We start from the raw sequence: 21239 nt of genomic DNA, 5'->3' as shown, positions 1-21239 counted from the left end.
GTCCATTCTTGGTGTGAGGTGGGAAAACCTGAACACAAAAAACATCATCCTTTAGCCAGGTGATCTTAGGGGATTATGATAAGTTGGTTGAGCCATGCCTTATATACGGTAAGTATGTACACCGATGACTAAGATAGAGACCTATGCTGGAAACAGATCTTGTCTTTTTCTAATTATGTTCAAACTAATAACCACCTAAGGAAAAACAGGGAAAGTCAAGTTCTGTACCAGGTGTTCATAACTCTCTATTCAGCTCCCATCCCCTTTCTTTCAGCAATATGGACCCCACTACAACTGAAACATCCAAAGCTTCAATGACACCACATTATCTCTAGTCCCTGAACAAACCATGAAAAGTGCCTGAAAGGTCCTCTTGAAAGAGAGCTATGGCAGAGGCTCAAAGGACAATAACCAACAGAGGATAGGTCAGCCATGCACACGATTACAAGACTGCCCAGGTATCAACAAAAGGATTTAACAAACAGGGAAAACAAAGAGTTCCTAGGGCCACAATTGGCCAGTTATCTCATCCCAGATAGTGTCAACAGTGTACAAAGTCCTAAACAAAAGACACCCAGCCAAGATGGCGCTATCCCGCCAAAAAGGCCTGAAGCTGATGGCAAGCAGCAAGCCAGAATGCAACTCACCGCAGCTGGAGACACTCACAGGTGGGGCCACTGAGATGCTGCAGCAGCCCACAGCAACAGTCTGAAGGATGGGATGGACAGCACTGCACAATGGACCAGACAGCAAAAGAGGCAGCAGCACTGGATAATTAACAGCTCTCAAAAGGTGACCGGGACATAGAGTACAGGTCACGGATCAGCAGTGCTGTGCAGTATTGGCCAATAGTGCTGGTTACCTGGTCACCAGAGGTGGTGTTAGAAACACCAGCATTATAGCTCTATGTGAATTGTTGGCCCACAGCACCAACAAACAGCTCTTTGAAACACTAGGCCTTTTGTTCTTTCAAGCTAAGAGGCCAGAGGCAGGTGCTGCTGGCCCAGGCGCTATGAAGCAATTCAGCTTTTCTTCTCTCTTAGGAGGTCAGCTGCTAGATGATGCTTCTTTCTTCAGAGGCTAGGAACAGCCTCTTTCTCAGCAACAGAATGAGTCATCTTCTTTTTGAGGTCAGGAACAGAATCTAAAAGCCCAAACTGAGAGCCCCAAGGTGGGGCCTGCCCTGCCTTGTATCCTTTCACGATCTCCCACCTACAAATCTGATTGGACCATTTTTAATCCTATGGCTGATTGGTCAATTTACCGATCAGCTCACAGCTTGCACCTGATCAGTCCATTCTATGACCCAGGCACCAAATCCACAGGCCTCTCTACTGCCTGCAGCTGGAGGGAGCCACAGCGCTGCATTTGGCCCCATGGAGGCCCCACTTCTCACTGCAGCCAGACTCAGGAGCTGCATGCCCTGGGGCAGCCTGGGAGGGGAACCAGTGCTTCTTGTCATCACCGCTAGCCTCTGCCTGCAGCCTGAAGCCCAGTGGGGCCACTGGTGGCAGGCAGAAAAATGCCCAGCACTTGCTACTGCTTGCAGTACCCACAAGCAATGCTCTGGAGGCCAGGTGCCCGAGTCCTGAGGGGATAGTCTCCCATTTCACTCTCAGACTCCACCTATGAGAATCTTAACTATCCTCAACACCTTATCTGAACAACCCCTGCTCCATGAAGTGTCCCATCTTCCCTTGAGATTGGACCTTTTCCTTCCCCTTGTACTCTTCATGTCTTCACTGTAACTTTATTGTGGCCCCAATGTTGTACCTTTTATGATTAATTACTAAGCCAATACCTGAGTAAGCAACAGTTCTTCACCTTTTATTCTTTATTTTTTTACAGAAAAGTGGCACTCAATAAATATTTATAAATAATAGAGGAATGATAATAACACCCTTCCGAAATGTTAAGTTTTCCTTATGTACCTAATTCTTTTGCCATGTGGGGAAAATAAAGTAAAATAAAGGTACTTTAGTTAGATGTTTAAAGACAAAATGAAGAGAAGATTTATTTTTTTAATCTGCTGTGGCAGGGTAGTAGAAGCTTTTTCCTTTTTATTCTTTGATTTGTTCATTTTAACTTTTTCTTGTCTCTGAAGTGGAAACACAGAGAACACAGGAAGCTTAACATAATCAAGCTGATAAAGAGCCAAAATCCATCACCGTGTAAATTGGATGTGTAACAAATCAGGGTGCTCTGGGAAATGTCTAGTTGGGCTTGCTTCATTTGCTCCTTTGGTCTCTCCCCATGATATTACATTTACTTAATAAAGAAAAAAAAACATGTCTCCACATGAGAGTTCTCGAGAGCAAAAGCTTTGCTTTGTGCGTCTCTCCTATTTTGCTTTGCACATAGACAAAAGACATGCTAGAGTCCATGAATAAGTAAAAATTAAAACTATATTATTGGAGAGAAGACAACACAGTTAATAAAAAATAACACTGGGGCCCTCCCCAGTGGTGCAGCGGTTGAGAGCTGGGTTGCGAAGCTGCCCGCAGCCTCTGTAGCACAGGTTCATCCCCGGCCACTGGGCGAGGGTCCCACAAGGTGCACAGACCTCTCCTGCCGCCCGCTGCTCCCCTCAGCAGTGTATTTCATCAGTCTGCCTGTTCTGTTCCCCACTCTGGCTCTGGTGAATTCTCTCACCCTCCTGCGCTTCTGACTATACCCAGTGCTTCTATAAATAAATAAATAAATCTTTTTAAAAATAATAATAATAATAACACCAGGCCTCCCCTGATGGTGCAGGCGGTTGAGCACAGCACTGTGAAGACGTCCGCAGCCTCTGCAACGCAGGTTTGAGCCCAGCCGGCCAAGGAGATACCCACATGGCATGGCAGACCTCTCCTGTCTCACCTGCTGCTCCCTTCAGAGTGTATTTCAGTATATCCACCTGTTCTGCTCCCCACTCTGTCTCTAGTGAATCCTCTCACACTTCTGCAGATCTGGCCTGTACCCCGGTTCTTGTATGCATGAATAAATAAATCTTTAAAAAAAATTAAAAGAAAAAGAAAATAACACCACACTCAGAGTCAAAAGACTAATCCTGGTTCTGATTCATCCTCTCTGGGTGCTCTTGGGTATGTCATTTCAATTTTCTCAGCCTTAGCTGACTCATCTATAATATGATAAGCTAATACAAATTTTGCATTTTTTAATTTTACATTCCAAATGTAAAATCCCATAACTCGTGTGGTGGGATCCTATTAGTATACTAACATTAGAGGGCAAGGACAAGTTACTTAGTAAGCTGTTCTATAAATCATGTATATAAAGGACACATTGTTTTGTTTTACCACAAATCTGGAAAGATCTTCCTACAATTTTGGCCTACACGCTTTTAATTAAGTAATTTAAAATTCTACTAAGTTGATAATTTATTCATGTATTTAGTGTATTCTAGCTAAAAATCTAATTTATTAAATATGAATATTTTTCAAAATTCAAAGTTTGTTTTTGTTCATTTTTTTGTATGCTTGGACCATGTGTCACTAACAAAATAACAGGAATATATATATACTGAGGTATTCAATAAAACCAGACCAAATCTAAAAGAACTCAGCAGTGTGGTAACAAATACTCAATAAAGCTTTAGAAATTATAACCCATGATATTAATATTGGAGATATGTAACAAAATATGAAATATTCTTCTGTGTGTCTGGCCTGATAGCCACATTTTCAGTCTGACATAAGCCACAGTCAAAACATAACTAGATAATGTGAGGGGTGAAGGCCTATAGGGAATCAAGCAGGAAATAAATATCCAAAGATCATACTCAAAATATTTAAGGCACTAATATCCATTCCAGGCGTCTTCCCAAAAAAGTCTTTGAGCTATTCAACTTTTCTTTTTCTGAAAGGTCTAAATTATTTAGGGATCTTTTTGTTTAGGGGACTCAAGAGACCCTTAGGTATCATGATGCATGGCTTCAGGCTACTGGTGGCTCATTTCTGCATAGATTCAATTCATAATAGTAAGAATGACTTTGTAAAATTTTGTAAAAGGGAACATTCAAAGAATGAGTTGGTGGTTTTCATTTAAACCAATTTGAAAGAATGAATAAATCTGAAAAACACACGTGATATATGTGTGTGTAGGTGTGTGTGTAGATTATATATAAATACAAATATATCAATAATTTCTACAACATCCATTACACTACAAGCCCACAACCGCTCTAAGTCATGGCAGCTTTACAGATTTTGCTCTTTACTAAGCTGCTAAGATCCAGAAATAGTAACATTTCTGTCCTTTCTTTCCCAACTAACTGAAAAACAGTTCTCATCCCACTGATTGAATGATTCAAGGAATAAAGTGTTGTCGCTAATTTACATACAGTGAATTTCTTAGACTATCTATGCAACTCAATAGGTACTTGTGTAACTAATCCATTGTGAAGCAAAGGAGAACTGTTGAATTAATTCCAAGCATACAGGCAGTTCACTCAAAGGAAGATAAAAGCTTAAGAACATCAAGTGATCAAAATGTCTAGAGTCCCTTCCATAGGAGAGAAGAAAAAAAGATCTAAACTAGTCTGTCCCAGTAATACCAGAGTTTGTTAAACTCATAGCTGCCTAGCCTAGCAAAGTCCCTGGCACATACTACTGTTAAAGATTTTTAAATGAATGAATGAATCAGTCAATAAAACTATCAGTTGGTCATAAATTTCAACAAATATATTAACTTCTCTAGCATCTTCTTCTTGTATACTTGCCCTAAGATCAAGATGTCAGGTATCCTCCACTGACTTAGGTAACAAAATAATATAGCTCTGTTTACCTTTCCAGATCCAGCTCAAAAGTGTACTCCAACTTCTTTTCTTTCAGGCTCTCAAATGCACTATGCTGTCTCACTCCTGCACTTTTTTTTTTTTTTCGGTTCTGTCTAGAGAGCTTCACTTAACTCTCAGTCTAGACTTTCTTTCTTTTGATCAGTCTTTCCTTCCGGTACTTCCCTCCTGTCCTCTCCACAACTTCTAGGTGTCTTGCTGTATGTACTTATCTCATTTTGTTACACTTGGTTATTTCCTTTTCTATTTCCTATACTAGGAACAACAGGTAGGACAGCAACTGTGTTTCTCTCATGCTCAAACAATGTAACCACATTAGGCTCATAGTTAGAGCTCAGTAAACATTTGCTGGATAAATGAGTGAAAAACTGAGTGAATGAATGAATATTAATTAGCCTTTTATGAAAATGAAAATGTCTTCACTTCTTAATAAGAGTCCCACATTCTTAAATAAGTCATATTTTCAAAGCATGGCAAGGAAACTAGCACAGCTATTTTAATTCAAATAATAAAATTCAGTTTTCTCCTGTAACTTCATAGATTACCAAGCAGAATGTTTAAACAACACTCACTTTCCATAAATTACAATTGTTTCCCGGAGACGTCAGTTTATTTTAAACATGTACTTGAACACAAAAAATAACTAAGCAACTTAAAAAATAAAATTTCATCCCAGCTAGGAAACAGATCTTTATATTCAAAACTTTTTCCCCCTTTGGTTATAAAACCCTTTAATTACCATAATAGCTGTCTGGGAGACTTTCCGATAATATGTTAAATCAATGTTTCTAGCACTGACTTTTGGTTTTAATCTCCTTTTATTAATTCCACAAATTCCCATTAGGTAGTCCATCCAAAAGCAGCCCCATGAAACAAAATGTCTTTAAGGATCCAGTTTTAAAGCTATAAATGTTTTTGAGTGACTAATCACAATTGTGATTTAAAAAATCTGCCCTTGCTCTTACAAAACATCACCACAAAAGGATGCTGGAAAATTAAAACCTCGGGAATTTCATTAGGGACTCTTAGGTTTAATTCAGTGGTTTGACATTATCATCAGCTAATCAGCTGTGTCTCCCAAGTCTCCTTCCTATAAGGTTGGTAGCATTTATTTCAAGCTCAAGAATGCTGAATTCTTTCTGAAAATTGCACTTTTTTTAAGAAACAATTTTCTCAGTTCAATCAGTAAGTATTTTTCCCCCATTCTGTATGTATACAGTTGGAGTAGTGAGGGGCTACACTCTGATGCAACCTTGAATTAACTTAATTCTCTGCAGCTCACCCCCACCAGCAACTGCAGTGGAATAAACTAGATATCCCAGGAGGTTGTGAGTTCCTCAGCAAGGCAGCCTTCCAGGAGGGCAGGAGAAATGAAGAGTCTTCACCCAGGACCTACTACCCACTCAGATGTGTCTCCACATGGGTTCTTTTCCCATTCCACGTGGTCTAATCTCTCCTCAGAGGTTCCTGGGGTAATCCATCCTGTTTGGTTTCTCAGCCTCCCTCCCTTCCCCCTCCCAATCATCTGGACCCAATTTACAAACCCCAAACTGCCCAAGAATGTATGCAGGGCCTTTTCTGGGAGCGTCTGGAAGGGAAGTGTAAACCAGACAAGACAGAGGCCAGGAGCACAAGAGCTGCTTTAATCCACGAGGTCGGTCACAACTACCAACGGGCATTTTAGGCAGCGATGTAGGAGTCATAGCAGCCAAGGGGAAACCCTGGGGCGGCAGGGAGGGCAAGCAAGGATGGCACAAGGGATGGATGAGAAGGCTGCAGCTTGACAACAGTCTCTCCTGGATCAGCTGCAAGAAGGATGTGGTCCTGTGTGACAGGCAGTGGTTCCAACCCCCTGGTGGGTGGGGGTAGGAAAAAGATGCGCACGCAGGGCTACTTTTATAGAGAAAAGGGTGGGGGAGCGAGCCAGGTCTCCCAGGTCCCCAGCACCACACTGCAAGCACCAAAAGGTTGCAAACCTCCCTCCTCCTCACTGATTCATCCGTGGACGGATGCGCGAAGAGGTGCATCTTAGTAGCTGGGAAGCCTGGCAACAGGTTTCCAAGGGTCGGAGAAGAGAACTTGCTAGCGCTGGCCAGATTAGGCTGCACGCGCCTGGGAAGCACATGTTCATACAAACACTGCCACAAGGCGGTCTTTCTCCTCACCCCGCCTCCGCCTGTCCTCAGCTGGCACCGACAAGTGCTGCCCCCTGCCCTCTCCCACCTACTCTCCCGAGGGGCAGTCCAGCAGCCCAGAGGACCGCCCCCGAGGTCAGAAGCAAACTTCCATAACCCACTGACCTCTTCCGGGGGGCCAGGGCAGCCAGCCAAGGCCATGCAACGCACACACCCCATCCACGTTCTTTTCCCAGTGAGGAGGTGGGAGCTGGTACAGCGCCCAGAGAGGAGGTGGGTGACTGCAGGGACCCGCGTGAACGCTCCTGGGAAAGAACAGCCCTGCCCCCACCCCCACCCCACGTCCGGACGCTTCTCCTGGTACCCGATCACGAAGCAACCTCGCCTCAGATGGGCAACTCGTTTGTGGCCTCCTAAAGACAGTGACAACTGCCTCCGAGTCCGGTGCTTCCATCAGGGGCCTGACGCCGGGTAGTGCAGGAGCCCGGTCCTCCCATTTCACAACCCTGCCCCGCTCTTGTGCCCCGCGATCCGGGTTGAGTGCACAGAGCCCAGAGGACGGCTAGGTGCCCAGCAATCCCAAGGCAGGACACCCGGCGGAGCACCACGAGGAAGAGGGACCCTAGCCAGCGCCCCGAGGGAGGGTAAGGGAAGCAGCGCGCGAGGCTGCGGGAGCTGCAGCCCAGCTCCCGGGCAGCGGGAGACGCTGCAGCAGGCATTGGGATGCGCGCCAGCGAGCCTTTCCTCGCGAGCCGCAGGATCTCTTTAGCATAAACTGTCTGAGAGCCCGGCTGGCTGGAGGCTTCCTTTCAAACATGGTATTTTGCAAATTGAGGAGACAAGAGGATGCCGGCTCCCAACTTCAAAACGTGCCAAGGAGCGGGAGCACGAATCTCCAACCTGCTCAGAGAATCGGAGGTGGGGTGGGGGGGGGAGAGGGTGGGTCTAACCCCTGCCCCAGCGGGTGGGCTACTTACGTTTCTGCCGAGTGGGAGAACTTTCCACGCCTTGTCCTGTGGGCTCCTAAATGCATTTGTATGCATTTGTCCGTGCAGCGAAGCGCTAACGGAAAACAGAAGCCAACTTCGAACTGCTAAGGTTGCAGGTACTGTCCATGAAAAAGGGGAGGGGAAATCACGTGAAAACGACGCTCCAAAACCGCAACCACAATTTAAAAAGGGAAGGGGAGCTGGGGAAGAAGCCGGAGACAGCGCCCGAGGGGTCGCTAGCTAGGCTAGCCCGGGGAGGGGAGCGCTCCCCCGGGGAGGGCGGGCGAGGAGCCGGCAGCGGCGGGAGCCGGGCTGCGAGTGTACCCCTCGAGTTCACTTGCGGTTCAAAGGCGACTCTGTGACTCCAGTGGAGTCCTCGGCTTTGGGCCTGGGAGAAGAAGGGGCGGGGGAGGAGAGGAGAAGATGAAGGGGGGCAGGAAGTCCTTGGAAATAACCCGCGCCGGCACATTTGTCAGGCAAGCTCACACACCCACTTCGGAAATGAGCTCCGGTGCGAGCGGGCCGGTGGCAACTGCAGGCGCTCGACGTTGACTGCCGCCGGCTGCTTCCCCTGCAAGGAGAGGAGCCAAACAAATCCGGCCGGTGTTAAATTTCACCGCGCACTGACTTGCAATGACATCACCAAACAAAATGCACACCTCCCCCCTCCGCCCCGCAACCCCCCCTGCCCCGCGCCCCGCGCCCCGCTCGAGGCTCCCGTCCGCGGCAGCCTAGGCGGGCGGTGCTCCCCGCGCGCACGCAGCTGCGGCCAAGGCACCGCCTGCACGCGCTCCCTTCCCACGCGGTCCTGTGCCCCTGCATTTCCGAAGTTTGTAGCTAGCAGCCTTCCTCCCCCGCAGTGTCCACGTACTATTCTCCTTCTCAGCAGTCCCTCGTTTCATGTTTTCCTTTTGTGTGCTGCCAATTCTGAATCTTCCTATCTCTTAATCACACCTTCTGGAATTATGTTTAGCTCAGGAGGCCTTCACTCTGCTCGACTTTCCTTCCTGTGGCCTAAGTCATGTAATAACTGACTGCTACGACTTTCAGATTCTCATTTCTACCTTTCTTTTCCTCCACTCTTGACTTTCCTCTTTCTTGTTACCGTCTTCTGCTGACTTTTCTCTCCTTACTCTTCTGCCTTCTCTTATTTGCTTACGAGCATGGTTGTGGTTATGCATCAAGAGCCTGTTAACGTGCCACAGCCTCACCAATTTGAATACCTTCTCCAATTTTTGTAGACTTTTTTGGGACGTATTTCCCCCATTTCACCACAGCCTGTTCAGACTTCAGCCTGAGAAGTCCACCTTCCAATTTGTGCCCCAAATCTTAGTAAGTGTTGATATTTTGATCCTTATTAATAAGCCTTGAAATTTCAGAAGAACAAGCATCGATTACTGTGCTCACCCTTGTGTTTTCACCACCTAAAACACTGTTTGCCATACCACTTTAATGAATGTCTGCTAGATACCACTGAATATCACTTTCCGAGTTTTCTTTGCGCATTCTATGCATAATCCACAGATGGTGAACCTTCCACATGATGAATGACAGCCCACATTACACACATATTATAAAGGTTTAAGTGACCATACCATATTGATGAGTGAAATGTTGTGACGCTTGAAACTTGAGGATTTTTCCCCCTGGGAATATGCAATTTAACTTGTCATTCTCACCCTCAATCTTCCAACGTTTTATTTGAAATAATTTTAGATTTATATAAAAGCTACAAAGATAATACAGAATTCCTGTGTATCCTTCACCTACCTTCCTGTAATGTTAATATCTAATATAACAAAGTAGAATTATCAAAAGCATTTAAATTAACATTAATTCAATACTATTAACTAATTTATAGATCTTATTCAATTTTTTTCATTTATTCCCAAGTATCTTTTATCTGGTCCAAGATATAAACCAGGATTCCGCACTGTGTTTTGTTAGTTAACTAATGAATTTACAGAAATTAGGTTTTCCTGTCTCCTTAGGTTCTTCCCATCTGTGGAAATTTCTGTCTTCTTTTGTTTTGTGGGTTTTTTTTATGACTTTGACACTTTTGAAGAACTCTGATCAGTCATTTTGAAGAAAGGCTCTCAACTTAGGCTTGTTGATATAGTCTCTATAAGATTCAGGTCACATTTTTTCAACATAAGTATCACTAAAGTGATATTGTGCCTTTCTCAGAGGATCATATCAGGTATACATATACTGATGCATCTTATTACTAGTGATGTTAACTTTGATCACTTAAAGTGCCAACTACCAGGTCTAGCCATTCCAAACCTCACCCCTCCCCATTTTTGTAGCAAATAGTCACAGCTTTTTGGAAATCTCGTAGTAATCCAGGGCTGAGAGAAGAGGGTCTTTCTTAAATAATCTTAAACTACAGTCTTTCTGTTTTTTAACTGCTGGTAACTAAAGCAAGACAGGGCAAATTTTAGTTAGGTGGAAATAAATAAGAATTAAATAGATCCTAAATAACTCACCATTCTGTTTCCATTTCCCATCATTTACTTAAAGACTAGAAATCTTGTTTTCTGTTTTCAATGTTGAGTGTAAAATATTGCATACAGAATGAATTGGAGTTATTGCTAAAATACATCTCATGTTCTTTGAGTTTAAGAAAATCTGCTAGTTGGCATTGATAAATCCCTTTCCATAAAGATGATGCCATAGGGCACACATACCCACAAACAGAGTACATTCGTTTGGGTTATAGAAGGCATTTGCTCCATGAAAAAAAAATAATGTAAGATTTGAAGGCTATAAACTTTTTAGAATGGTGGAGATGAGCATAGATTAAATTGATCAAGATAAATTAGCTAGAGACCTTGGGACTTAGTTGGGCCTTCAACAAAGAAGAGGATTTACATAAATGGAGAGGAGAAAGATAGTATGTTGGAAATAGTAGACTAACAGCAAGTGGTCAAGAGGAAGATACCAGATTTGTATTCAGAGGAAGCTGAATAGATTAGTCAGCTGGAATTAAAGCTAGATGAGAGATGAGGACAAATTATCCTGCATGCCAGGATAAGTTTTCAGTCATTTAATAATATTGATAGTGTTACTACTACCTTCCAGGAACTCTTCCAGGCACTGAGTTACATCAGTGAACAAAATGCATAAGAATTATTCCCTTCATGGAGTTTATATTGATTGCATCATTTAAGATTTAATTTATATGTATAACAGAAAACTAATCGGAGACTTTCAAATGGATAAATGATTATGTTCCAAATTCCCATTTTAAGAAGACTGGCCAGTATCAGATGCCAAAATTAAAAAGGAAAAGAGGATAAGTTAGATACAGAAATGTATTCATATCTTGAACTGTAATAAAGATAATAAAAAAACAGGTCATTAAGAAAGCCATTATTAATGGCCATCCTACCAAAAGCAATTTACAGATTCAATTCTATTCCAATAAAAATCTCAATGACATTCTTCAAGGAAATAGAACAAATATTGATGAAATTCTTTTTTTTAAACATTTATTCAAATTCGTGGTTCTTTTTTATTTTTTTAATTTTTTTTTTTATTTATACAAGCACTGGGTACAGTCAGAAGTGCGGGAGGATGAGAGAATTCACCAGAGCCAGAGAGGGAGCAGAACAGGCAGAAGGACCGAAACACACTGCTGAGGGAAGCAGCGGGCGGCAAGAGAGGTCTGCGCCATGTGGGACCCTCCTCGGGTGGCCAGGGAGTAGCCAGGGATCGAACTGGTGCTGCAGAGGCTGCGGGCAGCTTCGCAACCCAGTGCTCAACCGCTGCACCACTGGGGAGGCCCTGATGAAATTCTTATAGAACCACAAAAACCTCGAACAGCCAAAGCTCTCCTGTCTAAAACAAAGGAGAATGAAGGTATCACATCCCCAGACTTCAAACTATACTACAAAGCTATAATAATTAAAACACTATGGTAATGGAACAAAAACAGACACACAGACCAAAGAAACCGAATATAAAGTCCAGAAATAAAGCCACACATATATGGACAACTAAACTTTGACAAAGGAACAAAGAATATGCAATGGAACAAGGACACTTTGTTCAATAAATGGTTCTAGGAAAACTGTACCACCACAAGCAAAAGAATGAAGCTAGATTACTACCTCACACCATGTACAAAAACCAAATCAAAGTGGATTAAAGAAATAGACATAAGATCTAGTTCACAAAATATATAGAAGAAAAAATAGACAAGATACTACATGACATAAATCTCAGTAAAATGTTTAAGACTCATCCCCCAAAGCAAAGAAAGTGAAGGAAAAGATAACAGTTGGGATTATATCAAGCAAAAAAGGTTCTGTGCAGCAAAAGAGACATTAACCAAAATAAAGAGACACCCTACTGATTGGGAGAAAATTCTTACACTCCATACAACTGATAAGGGACTGATCACAAAAATATACAAAGAACTCACACAATTCAACAAACACAAAATAACCAATCAAGTCAAAATATGGGCAGAAGAACTTAAAAGACATTTCTCCAAAAAGGAAATGCAAATGGCCAACAGGTATATAAAAAAATGTTCAACATCCCTCATAAACAGGAAATGCAAATCAAAACCACAATGATATACCACCTTACACCAGTGAAAATGACACATATCAAAAAACTAGCAACAACAAACGTTGGTGAGGATGTGGTGAAAAAGGAACTCTCCTACACTGCTGGTGGGAATGCAAACTGGTCCATTCACTATAGGAGGTTACTCAGACTGCTGAAAAATGGAGCTACCATATGCCCCAGCAATTCCACACCTACAGATCTACCCAAAGGACACAAAAACATTAATTCAAAGGGACACCTGTACTTCTATGTTTATTGCAGCACTCTTTACAATAGGTAAACTGTGGAAACAATCCAAATGCCCAAAAATAGATGACTGGATCAAGAAGATATGGTGTGTAGACACAATAGAATACTACTCAGCAATCAAAAATGACAAACTCATGCCATTAACAGCAACATGGATGGAGCTTGAAGGGATTATGCTCAGTGAAATAAGTCAGAAGGAAAAAAGAAAAATATCAGATGGTTTCACTTATAGGGGAACCAAATAAGGGATCAGGGAAAAAATAATAACAATAAAAAGCAAAACAAAAATAAATAGGCGACTATAAATCAGAGACATTCTGCAGGTGACAGGGAGGGAGAGGGATCAAAATGAGGGTGGGTAGAGCACAAGGGACTATGGTGATGGTGCATGGGTAAATTGGTGGTGGAAATTCTATGGGGACTACACTTAAGAAAGCAAATATTGTACAAAAATGAACAATGAAGCAAAATATATATAAATAAATATTTTTTAAAAAGAAAGACATTATTGAAAAGAATCAAGAAAATCTGATAATTGCTTAGTTGAGACAAGAGAAATACAGATGACATTTCAAGTTGGAATCATTAGAAATTTACGCTACTGTCCAATGTGAAAGGCAAGACAACAAATTCAATTTCCAACATATTGTATATGGTGTTTGAGATCATGGTACACAGTCTATTAGAAGTATACAAATATCTGTTGGAGTTGTAAGCCATAATATAGCAGAGGTAAGAGCTAGCATTTCAGATTTCTTCTTCATTATTTTCATAAAATGGCACCTGAGATCTTGACAGTAGAGTCTGTTTTCAAAAAATACTGAAGTGGAGAACAGAGTCAAAGATATAAACTTCAGCTACAGAAAATTGGGAACAAAATGGAACAAAATGATATGGACTAGAAAATAGATAGCATTATTTAGTAATAGAAGAAGTACTCAAAAATACAGCAAATACTGAGTAATGATTACTACACATAAGGATTATTCTAAGTACTATATATAAGCATACTCTATCCTCTTAATCTTATTATGTAGGGACCATTTATTATCTTCATTATAGAGAGGAGGCAATTGAGGTGGAAAACAATTTGTTAAATTGTCTGAGATCACAAAACTGGCAACCAAGACTGAAATCCAGGCAGACTGACTCTGTATACTATGGACTGAAATCCAGGCAGACTGACCTGGATACAGACTAGTCAGTCTAGATACTAAAGTTGATACTATGGATAATTGCTTCCTTCCATTGTTTTACCCTCCCTTCTTCCCTCCCTTTCAGTCTTTCACTTTCTCTCTGCTCTCTCCTTCCTTCCATTCTTCTCAAAAGAAAAGTTTCATTACTAGGGGCCACTGAAATAGAATACAGCCTTCTGCTAAGATTCTCATGAGGATGTAAGATTCAGTATATATCAAAGATATGACAAAGATCGCATTTCAAAACTCCTTAGAGTTTATGGTACATATTCTATTATTTATTTTTATTTTTATTCGTTTATTTTATTTTTAAACAACCTTGTTTATTTGTCACTATAGGATTTCTCACTTCAGGTTTGGTCAACTTAGTTTTTATGTAAAAATAAACATCTCCACCACACAGTGTTTACCAAGGCAAATTTCAATATACTAATGGAATTTATAAAAATATTAAACTGTGAAGATTTAGAAGTATTTCTGTGTAAAAATGTGTCTTCTTTATGGGACACTTTTTGTGTATTATTTGTCATTTATTTATTGGGCAGCCAGATATTGTGTTAAGAGGTAAAGACAAAATCATCAGAATGCTCTCAAAGACAGTTGGTCAAAAAGACAGACCTCAAGGAAATACAATTTAAATTTTGCAAGGGGTAAAATAAAAAGAAATGCAAATATCACACAATTGGGACAAGTGAGTAACTGGAAAAATACTTGCAGTTCATACAAGCAATTAATCTATATCTTTTATAAAATAATTTATATGAAATAAGTGTGTATTGGAGACATTATGCCACCTTATTACTAAATACTTCAGTGTCTATTTCCTAAAAAACAAGAATATTCTCTCCCACAGTCACAGTTTAATTATCAAAATCAGGAAATTAATATTGCTACAGCACTATTCTTTCACTTATAGACCTATTCAAGTTTCACAAATTCTATCCTTAAATAACAGTAAACCCTAGAGTAAATAATTTTTGATAACATGTATTTAGTTCCACTTACTCTCTTTTAATTTAGTTCCTTAATTTGGTATTTACCTGACTTTCCTACTTTTAGCAGTGAAAGTCCTATCTCCCAGAAAACTAGGATGGTGGTTACTGCATCCCCTTGATATTTTCAAGTTCAGGTTACATTTTCTTGGTAGAATGTTAATATCTTTAATGAATGAAGATTTCTTACAAATCAATAAGTAAAGAGATGAATATAAAAATGTAGAGAAGTAGGCAATGGAAATTGCAATTTACATTGGAAGAAATAAAATTGGCCAAAAAATATTGAAATATGTAACCAATTCAATTCAAAAAATCCAAGCTAAAATAATAAACTCCCACTTTTTAAAAAAGCAAATGATAGATTTTTGAAAGAAAATATAGCATCCAATGTTAATAAGAGCAGAGTAAAACTGGTACACACACCAGTTACAAGAATATAAATAGGCATAACTAGAGGAATTTTGTCAATACGGATTGAGAGCCTTACAAATGTTCTCATATTTTAATCAGTAATTTTGATTCTAGAACTACAGCCTAAGGAAATAATAATCAGACTCACCTATGAAAAAAACTTATGGATAAGAATGATCATCACATTTTCTATATGGAACATTCAAATAATGTAATATAATGAAAAATAATATTTTGGAGGTATTTCCTAACATGGAAAATTCTTAAAATATCTCAAGTGGAAAGAATAGATGAGAAACTACATACAATATAATATATGTGGGTGGATATAGTATATATTATATACCTTACAAACGAGTAAAAGAAAATATACCAAAAAATTAATAGTAGCAGAAAATAATTTCTGAGTGATGAAATTAGTAATGTTCACCTTTATTATTTTTTATTTCCCCATTTTAATTTTTTATGATAAGCATGTATTATTTACATAAGTAATAAGTCTCACGATTGAGGGAAATAGATTGGGGTCATGAGGAGTAAGCAGATGGTATGGAAAAACCTACATGAAGAATATGCTAGGGAAGAAGCAAAGAGATATAATAAATGGATTGAAATGATGTATTTCCATTATAGCACTAGAGAAAATCAGTCATTCATTGGTGCGCTTGAGGACATCCAAATCCAAATCGATAGTTACACATGCACTTGTCCAGCCATTCCAATAGAAAGATATACATTATAAGTAGACATTTAACTTCATATTCAAAAAATTCCCTATGGCTTTTCCTCCATAGCAAGCTAAAGCAAGCTAGAGCCCTCTACTGGAATGGTTCTCTAGGAAGGGTAGAGTTTGTCTCTTAAAGTATAAAATGACAGGTTTACCTGCTTCCATTGAATTTTCTGCAATGTCTTGCAGAATAAGGGGAAAGGTTATTGTTTTACCAATGAAATGGTAGGGCAGAATGGAAGTGAACTACAGAGAACTCCCAATTATGTGTAACTGTTGCACAGGATCTGGCAAATGTTTGGTTGAATATTTATGGAATCTTATTAAGAAAGTCATTTAGGAGTGAGGAGGTTGACGTTAAGAAGATGGTAGAAAAAACTCAAGATTTTGAATTTTAAATGTAAGGGAGGATATGATACATACTCTTAGAAAGTATCTGAATAATAAACTGTAACCTGGAAATATTAAATGGTTAAGTAAAATGCCTTGCTTCTCTTACGTTTTCACTATATCTTTGGTGATTTTTTTTCTTGTCTCATAAAGTTTTTTTCCCACCTGAACTCAGCATTACAATTTTCCAACTATTTATGCCAGTTATTTAGCAAATCTTATATGAATACTCATATAAATACTACAGATTTTAAGAGAACTAAATTTATAGAAACCGGTGATACAATATCCAAAGTCAGAGAACTGACTTTTGTTGTCTGCCAGAGGAACTCCCATTCAAACTCATGCTTCTCTATCAGCTTAGTTAAAATTCCTCTTACCTTACTAAGAATCTAGACACTGCAATATGAAACATCTATGTTTTATCTTTTATAACAAATTCAAAGTGAATAGAAGCTCCATACTTTTTCAAAAAAAGAAAAAACTAATAATCAGAGTATTTGTTTAAGATGTAGAAATGGAAGAAACTTTTCCATATTTTGGAATAAGATTCTTGCAACAATAGTGGCAATATTATGAAAGATCATAAAAATATCTGTTTTTCCATGAAAGAGGAGGGAAAAGTTAATTTGTACCAGGCCAGTCCCTGAAATTAATAAGGACACATGGATTGTCTACAGATCTGTCACATGATTTTAAGTCTCAGCATACATTAGAAAGAGGATCTCCACTTCTGCCAAAGCAAAAATTTAATATAACCCATATTCGAATGTGATATTTCCAAGAGATTAAAAAGCAACATGAATATTTTAACATGTGTATAGAGTCAAGCAATCATATTTAAAATATTTTGATGAGGGCTAGATTACTTGAATTCTGCATGGAAAATGTTGAAGGGTGTAGGGCTTATTTTCAGGTATCTGACTGCTGAAGAGATGCCAGGGACTAAAGGGAAGCCAGAAGAGAAAGACACTTGATATCACCAAGAACTTCTGTGTAATGGCAACAGGTTAAGTGCTTTAATATATATGATCCTCTCCATTATCCAATGAGAAGACATTATAGTCATTTCATCAATAAGAAAACTGAGGCTCCAAGAGGTTAGTTTACTTTTCTACAGCCATTCAGCTCATAAATGGTAGGACTAGAATGCTGACCAAGATCCATTAAATTTCAAAGTCACTGTTCTTTAGAATCCAGTGATTCTCAATTTTTTTGTCCATATCATATAAGTTTCATAAATTGCTTTTTATAATTATAGATTTCTGCAAACTATGCCTAGAGATTCTGATTAAGTATGTCTAAGATAGGCCTCAGGAGTCTGCATTTTTAACAAGTATTACAAATAATTGCAATGAAGATACACTAGTGAGCATATATTAACAAGGGCAAACCATTCCCGTATAGTCACTGAACATAATACTTATTGACTCCTTATAAAACCTCTTACTACTGTATATATTAACATGGGCAGCATAATTGTGGCTTAATTAAAATTCAATGCTTAAATATTTATTGAATGAATGAATAGCTAAATAAAGAGTTTCATTCCTACTATGGACCAATGTTCTAAGACTTAGGGTTATGAAGAATCTTTACAATTTCTCTACAGAACTATTATGATAGAGGCATTTTGTAGGAAAGGCAGGTATTTAAGGAGTAAAAGGAGCATTTCTATTCATAGTTACTTTTCCTGATTCTCCTCTAGCAATTTCCTTCATTTTTTAGAGGGCATGATTACTCCTCTTAAGGGCTTTAATATCTGCTAGGAAGAGAATATAGTGAGAAAAAACCAACTGATACTGATGGTAGAAAAAATGTAAGAATAACCAATAAAAGGCAAGTGGGGCACAAAGTACACAATACCCAATTCTATTGAGTATCGGGAATATGTAAAGAAAGCTCAGACCTTTAGAAATTAGTAGGTATTTGTCAAGCAGATAAGAAAGCTCAAGCCACTTGGGTGGAGGTAGCTACATGAATGATAGCATAGAGGTTAAGAAAGGCCCAAGCTACAAGGAGTTATTCATTCAGTCAGTCACTTTCCTTAATGGAAACCCTCATTTTGCATAACAGTTACGAGATTCTATTCCAATCCTACCCAACTAGTTTCCATTGAGAAAAATGTCAAAGTTATCCAGCTTGATCATTTCATACCTATCTGCCTGGCTTACCTATTCAAACTAACCCTGGAAGTGCCAGGAGTTAATATGAGCCACTATTAATTATTTTTGCATCCCAGTAACTTGTCTCTCATTCCTCCTATAAGAAGTCTCAGGACTTTAGCCATTGAGCATGACTTGCTTATTGTTCATTTGTGAACTAAATGGAAACTACCTTTGGATTTTAAGGCAACTCAATTTGGGCCTCCCTGGCGGCACAAGAGGTTAAGCACCACACTATGAAGAAATCCACAGCCTCTGCAGCATGAGTTCAATCCCTGGCCGGCCAGGGAGCAACCCACATGGCGCAGCAGACCTCTCTTGACTCTCCTGCTGCTCCCCTCAGCAATGTATTTTGGTCAGTCTGTTCTGTTCCCCACTTTGTCTCTGGTGAATCCTCTCACCCCTCCCCCACACTTCTGGCCTGTACCCCAGTTCTTGTATGGATAAATAAATAAATCTTAAAAAAAAAAAAAAAAAAAAAAACGGGCAACTCGATTTTGAGGACCTTAATCAGGTTTAAGGTCATAGTCCAGGGACTAGGCTAATCTGAGTCCAAAGACCAAATACGAGAACAAGGACATTTATACAGTAGGTTATCCTACAGGTACTCTAGTATTTTATTTTGCTCTGCCTTTCAAACAAACATGTTTATATAGTTTTTTTTTTAATTAAAAAATGCCTATGGGGATGTTTGTTACAATGGGTGTCATGTGTAGTAAAGTGTTAAACAACAGCACCATTCATACTACTGAGGTTCACAATCTGTCAGCATTTCCATTTGAAAGCCCCATCTGAATGAATTCCAAGAGCTACAGCATTACCAGAGAGCCCATTAATTTTCAAATGTATATATAGTGAGAGCTGTATTAAAACTGGTACTTTAGAGTTTGCCTTTGAAATTTTAGGAATTAAAAAAATAATTATAACAAACAATGCACTCCAGACACCAGATGTTACATTTTGGAGACAGAATGGCTCAGGGAGATTTCTCTACAGAGATATATTTCTTCTAAAACTTTTAGGATAGCTCCATCCAAATTCCTTCACAGAACTATTATGATAGAATCATTTTGTAAGAATGGCAGGTACTTCAGGAGTGAAAGGAACATTTCCAATCAGGTTTACTTCTCCTGAATCTCCTCTGGAGATTTTTTTTAGAGGGAAAAATTCTATTCTAATAGTCATTGAAAAATATGTTCAATCTTATCATTAGAGTGTGACACTGTTCTATATAACACAGTAGCATACTTGATAACATCCACAAATGTTAAAAAAAGGTTTATTAAGAAATAGGGCATTGAAAGAGAATACATCACATGTATGCAAAATTTTAGTAAGAATAAAACACCATACATGAGAAAAAGATGGCATTGTATTATTAGTATCTCTATGCCTCTATGCACCTGCTTCCTGCCATTGTGCCCCATCCCCATCTCAATCACATCTTCTAATGTAAACAACTGCTTTAAAAGAAGGTTAGGCTGTAACCTAAACCTTTTGGTTTTGAGTATATGAAGAATTACTACTTACCAAAGGTTTTGGTGAAAGGTTATTTTGAGGATCTGGTATGTCTTTCCCCACTGAAAATAAATTATTTGGTTTTTAGTTTCAGACACTTCTACATTTGTCAGGTTAGTCTGTCCATGACTCTTTCTCTGAGATTCAACTAGGTCTTTGCTTGGATAGGACTTTTCCATTTCTGATCTCTCTGTGCCAGCCCAATCTCTGTACCACAGTTGTTTCCCAGAAGACCTGAAAATAAGAGTGTGTGATTAATAGCAGGACTTAGTTAACTATGCTTGGTTCCAATGGCTCACATCCAATAGGGAAAATGAAGCCAAAAGACTATATTTGACTCTCTTCTGTTCTAAAATAAGATTTCTGAGAGTCACACTTTTATTTATTAAAAGATCTTGAATGTTTCAGATTGGCAAGAAATCCCAGATGAAAGTTTGTCTAAGTTTACCCTTTGAGTTGCACCTTCTAAAATTATTTTTCCTGATCTACAATTCTTAGGTGCTAACATTTACTATGCTATTATACATGTCTCCCATTTTGTTCAAGCAATGGAGTTTATACTATTCATATAAACTAAACACAAGGTATTTTACTCTTCTATTTTATTTTGTTTAGTGTTTGTACACGTATTATTAAATTGAGATTATTTTCCTGTGCAGCTGGTGTGTGTGTGTGTGTGTGTGTGAAAGAGAGAGAGAGAAAAAGAGAGAGAGAGAGAGAGAAAGAGAGAGAGAGGCATGCTTAAGAACTATTTCTCTTTCATTGCTGCTCTTTAAGTCTACCTATTCAGTTCAAATTTCTTCATTTTATGAGATACCATCTTACACCAGTGAGAATGGCAAATATTAAAAAAACTAGCAACAACAAATGTTGGCAAGGATGTGGAGAGAAAGGAACTCTCCTGCACTGCTGGTAGGAGTGCAAAATGGTCCAACCATGATGGAAAGCTGTGTGGAGATTCCTCAACCTATTAAAGATAGGGCTTCCATATGATCCAGCAATTCCACTCCTAGGTATTTACCCAAAGGACACAGAAACATTAATTCCAAAGGGCACCTGCACGCCTATGTTTATAGCAGCACTGT

The 21239-nt window shown here is 39.4% G+C and overlaps 1 protein-coding gene across 1 annotated transcript in view; it reads right to left on the bottom strand.

The window, feature by feature from the left end:
- COL24A1 (collagen type XXIV alpha 1 chain) overlaps nucleotides 1-8103 on the bottom strand; it is a 260287-nt gene extending 252184 nt beyond the window's left edge. The window contains exon 1 of the mRNA XM_037499346.1: nucleotides 7911-8103. Within this exon, the coding sequence (XP_037355243.1) occupies nucleotides 7911-7966 (56 nt within the window). The 5' untranslated portion in view covers nucleotides 7967-8103. The remainder of the gene's footprint in view (nucleotides 1-7910) is intronic.
- Between the last annotated feature and the right edge of the window lie 13136 nt (nucleotides 8104-21239).

The sequence above is a fragment of the Talpa occidentalis genome, unplaced genomic scaffold (assembly GCF_014898055.3).
Source record: "Talpa occidentalis isolate TD23 unplaced genomic scaffold, MPIMG_talOcc4v2.1 talOcc4.9, whole genome shotgun sequence".
NCBI classification, from domain to species: Eukaryota; Metazoa; Chordata; class Mammalia; order Eulipotyphla; family Talpidae; genus Talpa; species Talpa occidentalis.
The sequence above is the reverse complement of the archived record's forward strand: the minus strand, read 5'-3'. Positions and strand labels throughout refer to the sequence as shown.